Source organism: Uranotaenia lowii, chromosome 2 (assembly GCF_029784155.1).
Source record: "Uranotaenia lowii strain MFRU-FL chromosome 2, ASM2978415v1, whole genome shotgun sequence".
Taxonomy (NCBI): Eukaryota; Metazoa; Arthropoda; class Insecta; order Diptera; family Culicidae; genus Uranotaenia; species Uranotaenia lowii.
This window is the reverse complement of record NC_073692.1, coordinates 195,316,496-195,332,821: the sequence shown is the minus strand read 5'-3', so window position 1 is coordinate 195,332,821 and position 16,326 is coordinate 195,316,496. Positions and strand designations below refer to the sequence as shown.

Below are 16,326 nucleotides of genomic sequence, written 5' to 3'. Positions count from 1 at the left end.
ACTTTTTAAACAGTACAGTAAATAGATAGTGAAATATGATAATAAAAAGAATTATATACGAAGATCAATAGCTTTTCGGAAAAGGTTTACTTCGAACATGTAGGCCAAGTCCATCACAGCTAACACATCCCTCACTGGAACGTTGGATAGTTTTCTTCGGGCCCCACGGGAATCAATGAAGTTGGTTCTGGCGACCAGGTGGTCCTCACACGACCAAACAATATGTTCGATGTCATGGTAACCTAGGCCGCAACCGCAAAAATGGCTGCCAGCAATATTTATACGATACCACATTCAAGGAATAATGATTTGACATGAGACGGGAAAATATCAGCACTGCCAGTTTATAAGAAAGTTTCTCCGAGCCAAGAAGTAAAATTCTTTGAACATGATCTCTTGTTGGTAAATGTTGCCATCCATCGCACCCACCTATGCAAGTTAAAATTTGCGAGTAAAATTTCTATCGACATCAAATGTATCAAAAACAGAGTAGAAACATCTGAATATGCATTGCATCTTTCAGTGGTTAAAAAAACAGATTTTTTTGTTCCTTTCAAGGCTAAATATTTAAAAAAAAATTTCCATTTAATTATTTTATTATTTTATATGTTGTGTGAACATACTTGATAACGATTGGACATTTTAAAATAAGTGAAGCGAAAATCAGTAAACCTGCAGGGCTTGTGATATAGCTCAGTTGGCAAGTCTGTTGTCTCCTGAGCCGATGTCCGCGAGTTCGAGCCCAAGAGTAAACATCGAACACAATTGTACCGGATAGTTTTTCAATAACGATCCGCCAACCAATGTTCTGAAGATCAATCAAAATAAACACTCAGGATACGTTTCTTATTTGAAACATTCTGACTCTATAATAGGAAAGCGCCTCTCGCAACTGCTTCGCCCGACTGGTATGCAATCTCGATCAGTGCTCCACTCAGCTATGCAAACCTAGTCGCATCATTCAGAATCATCGATTTTGCAAACATCGCAAATCAGAGATGAGTGAGATACAAATTGATCCATTCTGAATGTCACTCACTCAGTATCCGCCTGGTTTATTTGAAATCGAAAACACGGCGGAAGTGAACATCTTTCCCTCACAAAGACAACTACAATTTGATTTTATTCTTACTGGTGTAAAAAAACGCTGTAAATTCAAATATATTTATTAATTGGCTATGTTTAAAAACAAACAACATTTGCTAATGATCGGTTGAATGTATCACTCACTCACTTCCTGAACCATTCACTCCTGATCCTAGACGAACATAATTCGCCATATGCCTCGCTCTTCGGTGAGATTCCAATTGGATGATAGTGCTGCACTGTTTTGACAGCAAGCATCGTGCGAGGTTATCTATATGTTAGCGATGAATAGAACGAACGATGATCGGATAGGTCCAGTAGCAATCAATAACAAAACCCGATCGCTATTCGTTCAGTTGCGAAGTGCAATCAGGAACATTCATTGAAAATGAGTGATATTCGGAACCCTGCCGCCAACTGCAACGTTGATAAAGTCGCGAATGCCATAAAGATGGTAAAACGACTATAATCGAAACAAAAAAAAAAGTAAGCCTGAATTGAACCAATCTAAACATTCCTTTTAATTCAACCACGATATGTAGCATACCGATTACTTTGATTCAGTACCTATTTATTTTCTGTTATTCCATGAATTTATGTACCTAACAGATGCAATAAAAAAAATGTCAAAATTGAAAATGCGCTTAGTTGTAATTCTTCTGTGAGCTGCGTTGTCTTAAGGCCTCCATAAATGCCGCTAAACCATTTTGGAATGCTGGGTTCATCACGTTCTTCATGAATCGTTGTGTGTCCTAGAGTAAAAAAATGATATATATTTTTATCTGGCCTTAAATAATTTCTAACTTACTTGGTCTCTATAATTCTGAAAATCATCAATAACTCGGTTGCGAAGCTGCAGCTTAGTATTCGTCCTAGCGAAATCCGGCATAGTTTGAAATATATTCAAATACGAAACAGCTTTCCGATCAGCATCCTCCATACTGTGGGCAATCTCATCAATCAAATTGATCTAAAAGAAAAGAAAATTCTTATGCTTTACAACTATTTTTTTTACAAAGAAACTTATACTAAAGTATACCTCAAATGCTTCCTGGGTATTGAATAACTTCGCAGTGTCACAAGCCAATGCTCGTCTTCGGGGTCCGATAATTTCTTGCATATTTAGCTGCAGCCATGCAGGAACCACGATGCCCAAGGCGTTTTCGTTTAGGCCAATGGTAAAATTTGGAAACATTATCCGGTAATCACATGCCATGGCTAGCAAACACCCGCCAGCAGGCGAATGTCCCTGAAAAAGGTACAATTACTTAAACATAAATTAAACTCAACGCATAGCTTATTACATTGATGATGGCTGCTGTATGCATCGTACTGCCATACAGTTTCATCCACATGTTTTGTAAAGCCATCCAGAAAGTCCTCAACCGTTCTGGGTTAGGGTTTATCATTTCGGAAATATCCAACCCGGCGCAGAAAACTTTATTTGTAAACTGTAATAAAATCAACAAAAATAAAATTACATCAAACCAGAACCGAAAAAAAAATTTGAGCTTACCGTCGAAGATAAAATCATGCCCCGAACTTTTGATTGTTCCAGGTTTCGAATTGTATCTGTGATGCAGGTTAACATTTCCAGATTCAACCCGTTGACCGGTTCGCGATTCAGTGTTACTCGGGCATATCCGGTGCTTTCGTCCACTTTTGTCAGAACCATCGAGTTTGAACTCATTGAATTGCTGGCTAAGCGTAATGATCGTTGGTTGAACTGCGACCCCAAAAGTTTCAGAGTGCTTTGGCGCAGCATTGCTATGCCTATAAATAATATTGAATATTTTAAACACGTTTTCTTAGCTTTTTGTTATGGAATAAGTGCATTCTATGTTTTGGCTACGATTAAAAATAAATAAAATTGCTTTTGAACTAAAATTAAATCCAGAATTTGTATCCTTACTTATATCTCGAATCCTCAATTAAAATTAAATGGCGGTTGTTCTCCATCATACAAAAGTAACCAGAATCTTAATTATGAAATCTTAAAATCGAAAACTGAAATCTGAGCCTATAATTTGAAAACTGTAATTTAAAATCTTTATTCTGAAATTTCGATTTGAAATCTGGAATTTAAAATCTGAACCTGAAATCTGAAAAATGTAATCCGAAGTTGAAATCTTAGGTCTAAAAACTGAAATTCAAAAACTGAAATCTAAAATTTGAAATCTGAATTTTTGACTTGAACTTTAAATCTGAAATGAATTTCTCAATTATGCAATGATCAATTTTGACTTAAAGCAGGTGAGATTTATCATGTTTAATTCTTCCAATACTAAGATTAGTCACTCTATTATACACTGTTGTTCACATCCTGGCAATGCTATACAAACCGTATGGAGCACATCTCTCAGATTTTCCCTCAAATTTCCCCTTTTTTGACAGATTTAAGCTTTTTTCTTCAGATTTGAGCATTCATCTCCTATACTCTCAAGGCAAAAAAAAGCTTAAATCTGAGGAAAAAAAGCTTAAAAACGAGATTCACCAACACTTAGTTAAAAGATGTTGGTCACACGATACATAGACAAATCCTGTATCGTTGCCGGGACCTGGCTACTAGACGATGACATCTTCAAAAGGGAACCGTCGATAATGGTCATCGTAACAGGAGTACGAAAACAGATGCTAAAGTCGAGAACGTGTCTTGTGCCATCACGAGGTAGAGAATTTATAATTTCTTAAAAAGAAGATTATCTAGTTAAATAGAGTAAGTGCTAGGGATACTATTCCGCGAATGACATAACATTCAGGCAAGTCTAATATTAAATTTAACTACCAAGAACTCAGTACCATTTTCAAACTTATGAGTTCAATGCTCTAATATAACCATACTATTTTAGCTTGTATCACTGGCTTACAACAGGATTCAGTAACTTTATAATTACTTCTTTATATTGAGCAGAACCGTGAGTATTATATACAATCCTATCAAAACAATTAAAATTAACAATTACTAAACCACAGGTAATTCAGTTAGATCAAAAGCATCCTAGACTATTGTACATACTGTCGGGATTCGCTTTTACATGTTGGAAATTTGAAGAAGGTTAGGAGAGCACTAAAATGTAAGCACTAAATGAACTAACTATCCAACTACAATTTGCTAATTTTTATAATAAATTTTAGCTTTGAAGCTGACCTAAATCAGTCTATCTAGAAGTGTTTCATTCCTCATAATAACTGTTGTTTTTTAAATTATTAGAAAATTACTCTTATTGTAAAGTAATCAAAACTCCTATTATATTCAACTGATTTTGATATATAAGCACTTGAAAACTTTCTGTTAAACTGGCATTAAAGGTCCATAGAAAATAATTCCATAAAATTTTCTCAAAAAATATGTTTTTTATCGTTTTTTTTATCATAAATTCACTAATATTAACAACAATACTGTTACTTATACGCGAAAATAAAGTTTAGCAAATTTATTCATCTTTACTTTGCAAAAAAAAAAATTTAGAATTCATGTAATGCAGTCCGAGATATTTGAATTTAAGTACAAGTACATTTTTTCCAAAATTTCATATTTGGTGCATAAATTCAAAACCTGTTCTAATGAGATTTTTTTAGTTTAATTTTCAGATTCAGCGCCCGATTTTGCTCTAAAATGATTGTCAGTTTACTTAGTTTAAAAATGCTAATGAATGATTGATTTGTGTTTTAAAGTCAGCTTAGCAAACTTAGAGAAATATACTTTTTATCAAAATTATTTGACTTGAGGATTAATGACTGGAAAATATCATTGTCGAATGCAAACATTCGTTCTCATTTCAATAGAAATTGGAATTATTGTTTCAAGTTTTAAGAACTACGTCATACGTATATTTTGATACGAAAACTTTTGAAATTTGCCATATTTAAGCTAAACTTCGCGAGAACTGATATAAAGATTTTTTGCAAAAGGCTTTGATTAGTATCTCAAATATTAAAGTTTGAACAAAAAAGTCCAAAAAAGCAAATTTCACATATTTAAAAAAACGCGATATTTCGTCAGTTAAACGTGTGAAAGCTGGTCAATCTTTGATATGATTTTTTTTTCGATTATAGTCGTTTTACCATTTTTATGGCATTCGCGACTTTATCAACGTTGCAGTTGGCAGATCGTTATTGAAAAATTTATCCGGTACAACTGTGTTCAATGTTTACTCTTGGGCTCGAACTCGCGGGCATCGGCTCAGGAGACAATATACTTTCCAACTGAGCTATATCACAAGCCCGTGATATGGAATATGAATAAAATGCATGAAAACAAAAAATATCACGTTTAAGGTGAAGTGACACTGACCAGCTAGCATAGCAAGCATGTCAGTTCCACAACATTTTACAACAGTGGCCAAAAAAGGCATTCATCTCGATCATTTAATCAAATATAGTAAAATCAATATACCTCACTCTTCAAAAAACAAGGCGACACATCCAGCACGCCATCCTATGGAGAAAGTTCTAACTACCATGTATAAACATCGACGATCTGAACTACTTCTGGCAGATTTTTGACTTGTAGGTGGCGCTGTTGCTGCTAGAGATGGTGATGGCGGTACGATCAGTGGCTTTAGTAAGAACTTTCGTCAGTAGGTGGTGCTGACATGCGTGTCCTTGATGGGATGTATGTAGAAGGCTGAGAGTGAGGTATATTTATTTTAATATATTTGATTTAATGTTATCCTGATTTTCCCTGATTTTTATTTTCAAGCTCCCTGGATTTTGGAAAAAAAAGTCGGCATCTCTGCCTGGCAGTAGGCATTGGAAACTCCCTTCGTATCAATCTGGCTGGAGATGAACCGCTTGGTTCCCTCTCAGTTTGATGTGCAGTTTTTCCGCAATCAACCTATGCGACTTGTAGCTGATCATCTCCAAAATTTGAGTTTTTGCAAAATCGAATGTGTGATCACCGTCGTCTTCCAGTCAAGGTTGCCGAAAAAAATTCTGTGTTTTCGTCGAAAAAAATTCTGAATTTCTGTGATTTTACCCAAAAATTCTGTGATGGTTTTCTGTGATGGAAACAGCAAAACTTTCTTTGGAAAGTCATGGAAACTTAATTTTTTCGCATTTTTCTTGAGAAAAATCAATAAACATTACCAATTTTATCATGTTTTTTCCAAAGTTTTAATAAAAAATTTATTTTGACATAAAAACCATAATTATGAAAAACCTACAAAATTCAAAAAATCTGTGAAATCGGTGAATAGTATTTCCAAAATTCTGTGTTCTGTAACACAGAATCTGTGATGAAAATTTGCTCAAAATTCTGTGAAAGTACAGATTTTTCTGTGATTCTTGTTTTCCAGTGCGTGCTGCGCTAGGCCAGTTTGTTAGTTTTTCACTCGTATGATGTTGTCCTTTTTTCCAAGGTTTGCGATGTTTGGCCGACATATTCTTTAATGCATCTACATGGTAGCTGCGTTTTTCCGCAAAGGTTGATTGAGGAAAAACTGCACATCAAACTGAGAAGGAACAAAGAGGTTAATCTCCATATTGATACGAAGGGAGTTTCCAATGCATACAACGAACTATGGACCAAACTCAGAGAGGACAGAGAACGAGAGCATCCAAAAACTTCTATAAGTCAACGTCCCGACGACAACCAGCGGGAGCAGCAGCAATAGACTTGACTTCCTTTTGCAATTTAAGCGATGACCTTAGCAGGCGGAAAAATAGCTTTCTTATGAGTGTTTTTACTTTTGAACTTTCACGTTATGTTAGCAATTAGGCTATAGTTATTAAAACAAAACAAAAAACTCCTTATTTTATATTATAAAATAGTTTCTGAAGATGGTTGAAATAAACAGTAAACTGAAACGTTAAAAATTAAGCAAATCTTTTCATCTAAACATCACCGAACAACATCAACGAGAACCCCCAAAGATAAAACCAACGGTGATTTAAACGGTCGTAAAAAAATCTTATTTTGGCTGATACAAATCCCAAATTAGAATTGAACAATCAACAATTTTGAACATTTTTTTGAAAATCATGATTCTAAATCTGGATGGTGATACTGAAACATGAAATTAAGTTATCAAAATTGAATATGGAATCAGTTGATGTTTTTATTAGATCTATTTAAGTGGCTTTTGAACAATTTCTGTCAAAATAAACATAGACGATTTTATGGAAGCCTAATATTCAATTAAAAATCTACTACTGACACATTCCACTCGCTTGTACAGCTTACAAGTGTTTTTTTTCCGTTCGCATAAATCGCAAAAATCTCAAACTTGTCAATAATATTGGTAGTCAAATTAAACAAAACCAACGGAAAAAAGAAAAAAAAATCATCATGTTTTATATAATTTAAAAAAAAAAATTTTTTTGTTAGAAAAATTGTAAATGTTGACAACTGACCAAAATATATGGATTAATTTGTTTTGGAAATTTTTTAAAACGTTTTGAAGCCAACACATACTGTTTCGTTTTGTAGAAAAATGAATGTGCTTATATCCAATGAGGTTGTTTTAAAAAGCGACCGTTTGCACTATTTTTTTTTGTTTTTTGTTTTCAAATTTATTAGTTGACTTCTAAAATAATATCAGTTTAAAAAAGTCCCGAAAAGCGATTTCACGTCACGGTGGGATGTGTCTGATGTGTTTTGATAAAAATATAATGTTTCAAGTGTTTTTCTTCTTTTTTTTTGGATTATTTCTTGATTTTGCAGTTTATGCAAATTCAAAAAATTCCATTGAAAATCCAATAATTTAATAACCTACAAGAAGCGCATTTTTGTTAATAACCGTATGGGGACAACCATACCAATGTCCTGAAAATCTCTAATCAAGAAGTAGGTCGTGGACTGTACTAAAGAATAAACAGTATGTGAGAATGAGAATACTTGATCCCTGGGGATACTTGATTCCTTAGCTATATCTCGAAACTGGAATGACTAACATGGATAAAATGTTCTAGAAAAATGTGCTGAATGGAGCAAAACATCTATGCTTATATTAGCATAAAAAAATTTAACAAAATCATTTTTTGAATTATTGAACTTTGGTTGAAAAATTTCACAAAATGCGACTTGAAAATCTTTTTTTATCACTTTAAAATGTTTCTGACGTGAAAAAATTAAAACAAAATATATATTCCAATACATATATCGTTTGAGTGTAATATGTTACCATATTTTCAAATCAATGGTAAACTGTCAACATTTTTTAGATAAAGTTTTCTAAAATGTCCATTATGGGTTCAATTGATCCCTAGAGTTCAAAAAGGTATTTTTGTTATGAATAGATCGTGATCATTGCTGATTACAAGATAACGATTTTTATTCAATAACTGAAATTAATACAACAATTGTCTTGAAATTATACGCAAAAGACAGCAAGTTGCTCAATTTTTCCAAAAAGATATGAGAAAAATAATAAAAGTGGGAGCAAGTATCCACATTCTCCCCTATCTATAAAAGAACTTTTAGATACTGTTTCAGCTCTGAATAGTATTAACTTTTTTTTTCATGTCCACATTCACATTTAAATGCGTTTTTTTGTTTTTGCTTTCAAAAATTCATCAGATTTATTTCATATCACCATAAATTTCTAATCTTTATGTAACAGATGATTAAAATTTGAAACTTCAGAAAATTATAATATTACCTGCGTTTAACTTTCTAGAATTTTTTTTACGATTATGAAAATTATTTTAAAAAAACAATAAAAAGCAAGGTTATTCAATTTGTCACAAAAGTATTTGCTCACTTCTATTCACACTGCTCATGAGCGCAACAAGTACATTACTTTGAGTTAATTTATGCTAGAGATTTCATAGATGAGCCTGCTTGTAGTGCTTGTTGATTCAGTTAGACTTATCCATAAAGCAACGTGGAAGCTTCGTCAAACGTACCTTTTTCAAATGTTTAGTCTTTCGTATTGAATATCTAGAAACTCAATTAATTAGATTAAATAAACAAACGCGCACAACAACATAACAGACTGCGCAGAATACAAATACGCACTACGGCACTACCAAATTCGCTTATCATCTGCTGCCGAAAAATGGTTGCGCGTCGAACAGGTTTTGTTCAAAGCTAACATTGAGAGGCCAAAAGTAAGCTCCTTTGCGTTAGACATCGTCAATTTTGGTACTTTATCGCTTAAAAATAATCTTAAGATGCTATTTTAAACGTATTGAACATTAAAAATAGGTATTATGTCGCTGCAAAGTATTTCCACTTCATTGTCTGCAATTAGTGAATTTACAAAACTACCAACCGAATTCTCTATAATTTAATCAGGTATCAGAACCAACGACAGAAACGCGTCGTTTATCACGTAGTCATACATTATATTACTGCCCTGCAAAAAAACGGAGGCGCGGCGGAATTTTGTTTATATTTTTTCGTTTTCCTTTTTCCTAAAAAAAAAACCTAGAACAGGTTCCGAATTTCACGCACCAACCATCCAGTCATCGGCCTTCGGATTTGGGCGGGCGTAACAAGAGCAATCAACGGTAGATTACATTACACGACGACGGCGACAACGACGACGCTCTTCTTAACTTGAGCTGCTCCATTCAAGGAAATTGGATACCTTCCCCCCGTTGAATGCACTTGGATGACTGCTATACTTAGGTACAACTTTTGCTACATTTTTGCGCAGAAACTGGTATAAGGTCGCGCTACTCCGAATGTTTGGAGGACGATAACCGTACTGCTTGTATAGAATAAGAACTGGTGCATATGAACTACCGTACATGGGATAGTTAAGGACGAATCTTAACCGCAGAGAATGTATGAGCGATGGTTGAAGTCTAGATATCTGAGCCTCAGATTCTGAGGACAACGATCCCGTTTCGAAAGTCGAACTCGAAGGGAGTATTTTGGTGAGAAAGTACCACTCCTCCCTGAAGGTCGTCCGTAAATAGACTAATTTTAAGGAACAAAATTTCAAACTATAAAAACAGGTGTTGCGGACTCAGGAAAACATTCACAGTCCATTCCTTGTTCTGACAACAAATATCAATTATCAGAAATGGCATTCAAAGTATGATTAAATTAAGATTGAAAATTTAATATTCTTTAATTTAATGATAATTTTTTAAATTTCAGTTTGTTTTGCTGGTTGCCTGTTTGGCTGCTGCCAGTGCTGCTCCGCAGTACGGGCATGCTAGCTCCCATCAGTCGATTTCGCATCACGCTCCAGTTCATCACGTAGCAGCTGTTCACGCAGCCCCAGTACACCATGTTACATCGATCCACGCCGCTCCGTCTCATCATCAGCATCATCTTGATGATCATGACGACCATCACGGTCCAGCTGAATACGAGTTCGCATACTCTGTGCACGATGAGCACACCGGAGACATCAAGAGCCAGCACGAAACCCGCCACGGAGATCAGGTCCATGGACAGTACAGTCTGATCGATTCCGATGGTCACAAGCGCATCGTGGACTATCACGCCGATCATCATTCCGGATTCAACGCTGTGGTACGTCGTGAACCAACCGATATCAAAATCCCACAGCCGGTCCACCACGAGCACAAGATCCACAAGGTGGTTGCTCAACCCGTGCACCACCACGCTGTTCCGGTTGCCCACGTGTCTCACCACCACGCTGCCCCAGTCGCAGTCCACGTTTCGCATCATGATGCTCCAGTTGCCCACCACGTAACATCGCACCACCACGTTGCTCCAGTTGTGCATCACGCCAGCAGCACTCACCATCATCATGAAGCAGCCCCGATTGTCCACGCTAGCATCTCCCACGTGGCCCCGGTTTCGCACTACCAGGGAATCCATCATTCCTCAAACCCGGTTAGCCATCATCACTACTAAATAAGGTGGATTTTTGTTTTTGTTAAATACCACACTAGCCTCAAGGACCTGACTTTAGTTAGTAAAAGCTTAGTTAAAATAAAAAAAATACTTATATTGAAAATTTAAAGAACTGACTTTTCATATGTAATGCAATGCAATTAGAACTTTTATCCTATTCCACATTTCGAAACAACTGAACATCCACACATCACATACGGGAATAAAGTCATTGAATTCATTAAAATCACTTGGCAATTCGAAGCTTTTGATATACGAGTTCCAAGATGTTTTTAATAAACTTTCTATGATCCATCTTTTTTTTAAATTGCCAATTACATCTGTTTTAGTATATAGTACAACTTAATGATAATGGTAGGGTGCGATTTTCTTCCAAAGAACTACTACCAGTAGGGTGGGTGTTCACAATTTGGCATGTGTGCCTAATGTTAACATACCGTTCGATTTTGACTGTTTTTGGCGTTATTTTTCATGTATCACGATTATTTAAAAAAATGACAATGTAACGGATCATGTGAACTTTGATATTACAAACAAATTAGCGTTTTATAGCTGATAGGATTTTTCGTAAAACCCGAATTGTTTCAAAGTATGTCTAAATTGAATGGAATTGTTTGCATATTTCTTAAAAATCACCTATTTTCAATGTGTTCCTAATTATGCACATAGTCAAAGTTTTCCAAACTATATCAAAGTCAAAGAATGTATTTGAAATAAATTTGATTGACGTAAACTGCCCTTCCAAGCAAGATTGTCTCATGTGAAAAAACGAGCGAGCGAGAAAAACGCGATTGAAATTTCAGCTCAGGTACACCGGGGTAAGTGTGGACGGGTTTTCGTATAGTTTAACTTTAAAAAACATAAAAAAAATCAGCAGTGGAGCAATTTTGATAAATTGACAATCAATGTGATGCAGAACATGTTTTTTTACAAAAGCTGAAGAGATGAACTCGATAGAAGCAAAGCGAAAAAAGTTATCACGCAAATCGTTATGGACGGCTGGTATCCTCACTTACCCCGCTTTATGGGATAAGTGTGGACGGTAGATTTTCCCTTTGATTTCTCAGGAAATTTTTAAAAAATTTGTGTTTTCTTGGTTGAATACGTTACTTTATTGCTCGAACCGTCCAAGATTTTGAAAAAAGTTCATGATACTATAATTATAGTGTGTAATTTATGTTACAACACACGAGATCCGATTTCATCAAAAACACAGAACAAATAAGTACTTTACTCAAATTTTCATGATCCGAATGCATAATATAGCTAAATAATACAACTCATAAAGGATGAAGGACAGAAAATTGAAAAAATGTGTAAACATCAAGTCTTTTTACAGCCGTCCACACTTACCCCAGGTAGGGGTTGGAGACAAAATTTTAGTTTTTTTGTAAATAAACTCTTTTTTCTTAATTTTTAACCGCCGTTTCTTTTCCTAACTGGTTGTTTGGAATGTAAGGATTGTTTCAATGTAGAGCTTTTCATCGAGAGCCAGCTAGTTTAGGAGAAATTTGCAATTGAAAAAGATGCACATTAACTCGACATCGTAGTTGAAAATAGAAAATTCCGAAAAAGTCGCTGTAAACAACCGTTATTGTCTGAATCGTATCTTTTTCACAGTTATTGGATAGATTACAAGTAAATTGAACATTCTGCATCAAAAGTTTGAAAAAATAGTGCACAGTATTGTTTTTATAGCCATCGTCCACACTTACCCCGGTGTACCTTATATTTTCAATATTTCTCTCAAACTAAAAATTCACCGACAGTTTTTTCGTAGTTAACAGTTCAAGTTTATCATTTTACAATGTTTTCTGCCAGAAAAAAATACTTTTCCTACAACAAACGGAGAATAAAGGGTGATACGGTCAAAATTTGGTCAAGGGAAAACGCGGGTAAATCGGTGAAATCGTTTATTTAAAAAATCAAATTAAATTTCTTTTTCAAGTTTAGTTAGTATAAAATTCAGGAAAATATTCAGTTAGGCTTCCACTTTTCCAAATCCGAATTGCCGGGCCTTACGCTTAACCGCTGCCATCAGATTTTGTACAGCCACCTTGTCCACCTTCTTCGCCGCAGAAAGCCAGTTTGCCTTGAACTGCTGCTCGTCCTTAGCAGTTTTTTGGTCTTCTTTAGGTTCCGCTTGGCAATAGCCCAGTATTTCTCAATTGGGCGGAGCTCTGGCGTGTTGGGAGGGTTCTTGTCCTTGGGAACCCCCTGCACGTTGTTGGCGGCATACCACTCCATGGCCTTTTTAACGTAATGGCAAGATGCCATATCCGGCCAAAACAGTACGGAACAACCATAGGTGATATGAAAAAAACCCAGCAATTGCTTTTGCTAAACTAAATCGAGCAGTCGAGCAGTGGCTTAAAGCAATAGCTTCGGTTGATATGAATAAAGTTTTTTTTGACAGCTGTTTTCTCTGTCAGGAGCTTTTACTTTTAGAACAAGCTAATTTGGTATGAATAAAGCCCAAATCTAAAGTAATCGCTCGACAAATCTCCTAGCAATTGCTTTATTTTCTAAGCATGCTCAGTAGCAGACTTTTCCAATAAAAAAATTCTTTAGCAATGTCATGAATTTATTAAATTAGCAATATTACACTTCAATACAATTCAAAATTTCATTTTCAACATGGATAAAGAAAAGTCGAAGTGATAACCCAGCTTTTTTTCATATTCCTGTCGTTGTATGAAATGATTCGTCTAAGATGAAACTAAACAAATCAATTAGTAAATATTCTAAATTAAAAAATTCCGGCTATAGTGGAAGAAGTCCCAATCGGCTCGAAGTTGGAAGAAAATTGTAATAATTTAAAACATAATTCAGACTTCCATATTTACATAATTTTTTTCTTTCTAAGATTTAAAAAAAATATTTAAATTAAGATGCACGCCTATTGCTTATTTTTTATACATAGGATTATCCCGATCCGAATACGTGTGGGAGAGCTATGATAAATGTTAAAGTTAGGCCATTTGTTGTTTGACTATATTCGAATATGTATTCATTTTTTTTTAAACATCAACATACGAGCACGCATTAACCAAAAACTTTCCGGTCGTTCTTACACCCACCAACCGCACCGTCGACTTCATGGCTATTTTAGCCGTACTTTTCAATTTTCTTATCGTCTTCTTTCATTTAACTTTAGAAAACTTCAGATTCTGCTGGTTGGATAGTTCTATTTTTCGAAGCAAAAGCTATGTTCTAAGAATTTAGTACACATCCGCTAAGCAAATGTTTATTCATACCAAACTAAGCAAATGCTTTGGGCTTTTGCTTTGCTTGATTTCGAGCTAAGTAAAAGCTACCGAAGCAATTGCTAAACCTTATTCATATCACTACATGTTTCTTCAGGAAAGGCAGCAGACGTTTATTCGAACACTCTTCACTGAAAATCGAAAATACCCAAACTTGAGAACTGCCACCCGCCAAACCTAAAGTCAAGATTGACAACTTAAGTTTGTGAAAAAATCACAGCTTGCCAATACGCCAAACTTGTCCTTCAAGCGGAGAACTGTTTTTTGGGGGGTTTTTGTTGTAAGCGCATCTGATTCTGTTACCTCCATCGTGGCAGATTTAGGTTTGGGGGGTAAGTTCAAAGCGAAGAACTGTTTTTTTTTTGGGGATAACTTTTATTCCCGCTTCATTCGCAGAAAGTCTCGCATATACGATGATGTAGCTGCCTCTCTCAACAACTCTCTGGTGGTCGAGCGGTTAGCATCCTGAGATGCTAATCGCAGAGCCATTGCAGGTATGGGTGTGATTCCCGTACCTGCAGTAATTTTTTTTTATTTCGATTTCCATTTTATTGCGGTATCAGATTTTGGGGGATGAGTTCTCCTTTAACCTTCCAAAGCCGTTCGCTAAATATCCGTTTCGGGGAAATATGCGTTGTAATTTGATTTCGTTCTCCTGGCTGTGAATGTTAACCGATTTTGATGATATTATATTCATTGTGTAGGTAATTTATTCTAATTACTCAACATTTCAAAATTAAGTCGATATGTATTACCAGGTTTTCAGAAACTGGTTCAGAAAGTTAAAAGTCCGAAAAATCAATTTTATTTTTAAAATACTCATAACTTCTGACAGCTTTTCGGTATTCAATTATTTCATTGATGTTTGGAATTGTCAAGAATCCATCTATCCGACAATCTATAGATATGTTGGGGTCCAATGAAAGTTTTTACCGCTATGACAGATCTTCCGGTAGAAAAAAGTCTTACTTTAAAAAAACGACATCCAGTTTTGGCTTTGCTTAGCTGTATTTCATTTTTAAATGAACCGATTTTAAAAACTCAAATTTTAGTTTTTTGGCGTTAATATGATCATTATTTTCATAGAACATACTTGGTCTGTCAACACTACCAGTTCATTAGTATATTGGAATGATGATAAAGATGTTTGAAATGTGCGCTTCGGGTCATATTGACCCGAACGGCTTTGGAGGGTTAAGAGCTTAACTTTGGGTTGTGCCTTCAATAGCCAAACCTGTAGGGAGGGAGTTTCATTCGGGTTGGCGGGGAAAGTTCTCAAGTTTGGGTATTTTCGAGGTTCAGTGTTTCACGTAAATTTCTTGGTTGACAGTCCCGGAAGCTATGAAAATGCTGCTTTTCAAGCCACAGGTACAGATGGCTTGCCAAACCAGATATTTCATCGCGAACTTTGACAGTTTCATGTGCTTGAAAATATCTGCTACCTTTCCCCTTCCTTTTGCCGTATAAAACTCCTGTCCCGGAAGCTGCTTGTAGTCGGCTTTGACGTAGGTTTCGTCGTCCATTACCACGCAGTCAAACTTCGTCAGCATCGTCGTGTACAGTCTCCGGGATCGCGCTTTGGCCGTCGTGTTTTATTTATCATTGCGATTTGTAGTCACTACCTTCTTGTAAGTCGATAGTCCGGCGGTTGTAGACGATACACCCAGCTTATTGCGGCATCTCGGAGAGAGAGGTTAGGGTTTCGCTTGAAACTACCGGCAACTCTCTTTGTCGTCTCAGCGGCTTCCGGTTTTCGATTTCCCCCCGATCCAGACTTCCTGGCTGTCGAAAAATGTTCTCCAAACACTTTAATTACATTTGTAACGGTTGATTTGTCAATTGGTAGCGATTTTGCCAGCTTTGCGTGCGAATAGCTCGGATTTTCGCGATGCACGAGCAAAATTTTGATACGCTGCTCTTCTTCCTTGGACGGCATTTCAACAACTGAAGAGTGAATTCCAAAATCAAAATAGAAGCAACATTCTACACACACACACACCTTCAAAATGAGGGGTGTTCAGGTTTTTTAAATGCAAAATTGAAAGAAATACCACGAAAAACGTCAAGTTGATATTGACCAAATTTTGACCGTATCACCCTTTAAGAACCAAAAATGCTTCGTGTGACACTTTTGCGTAGAATCAGATCACATACCGATGCTAGTTCTACGAAAACCTGTCACGTGGCTAAACT

General features: G+C 35.8%; 2 protein-coding genes across 2 annotated transcripts; one reads left to right on the top strand and one right to left on the bottom strand.

The window, feature by feature from the left end:
* Positions 1–1,597: 1,597 nt before the first annotated feature.
* LOC129749134 (enoyl-CoA delta isomerase 1, mitochondrial-like) lies at positions 1,598–9,022 on the bottom strand. Its single transcript, XM_055744021.1, has 6 exons — positions 8,935–9,022; positions 2,603–2,859; positions 2,391–2,537; positions 2,126–2,335; positions 1,895–2,056; positions 1,598–1,838 (listed from the first exon to the last, which is right to left on the bottom strand). The coding sequence occupies exons 2-6, from the start codon at positions 2,849–2,851 to the stop codon at positions 1,731–1,733; spliced, it is 876 nt and encodes a 291-aa protein (XP_055599996.1). The 5' UTR covers positions 2,852–2,859; positions 8,935–9,022; the 3' UTR covers positions 1,598–1,730.
* Positions 9,023–9,926: 904 nt separating this feature from the next.
* LOC129747105 (histidine-rich protein PFHRP-II-like) lies at positions 9,927–10,951 on the top strand. The gene is made up of 2 exons (XM_055741132.1): positions 9,927–10,073; positions 10,139–10,951. Exons 1-2 carry the CDS (start codon positions 10,062–10,064, stop codon positions 10,865–10,867), a joined length of 741 nt encoding a protein of 246 aa, XP_055597107.1. The 5' UTR covers positions 9,927–10,061; the 3' UTR covers positions 10,868–10,951.
* Positions 10,952–16,326: the final 5,375 nt, after the last annotated feature.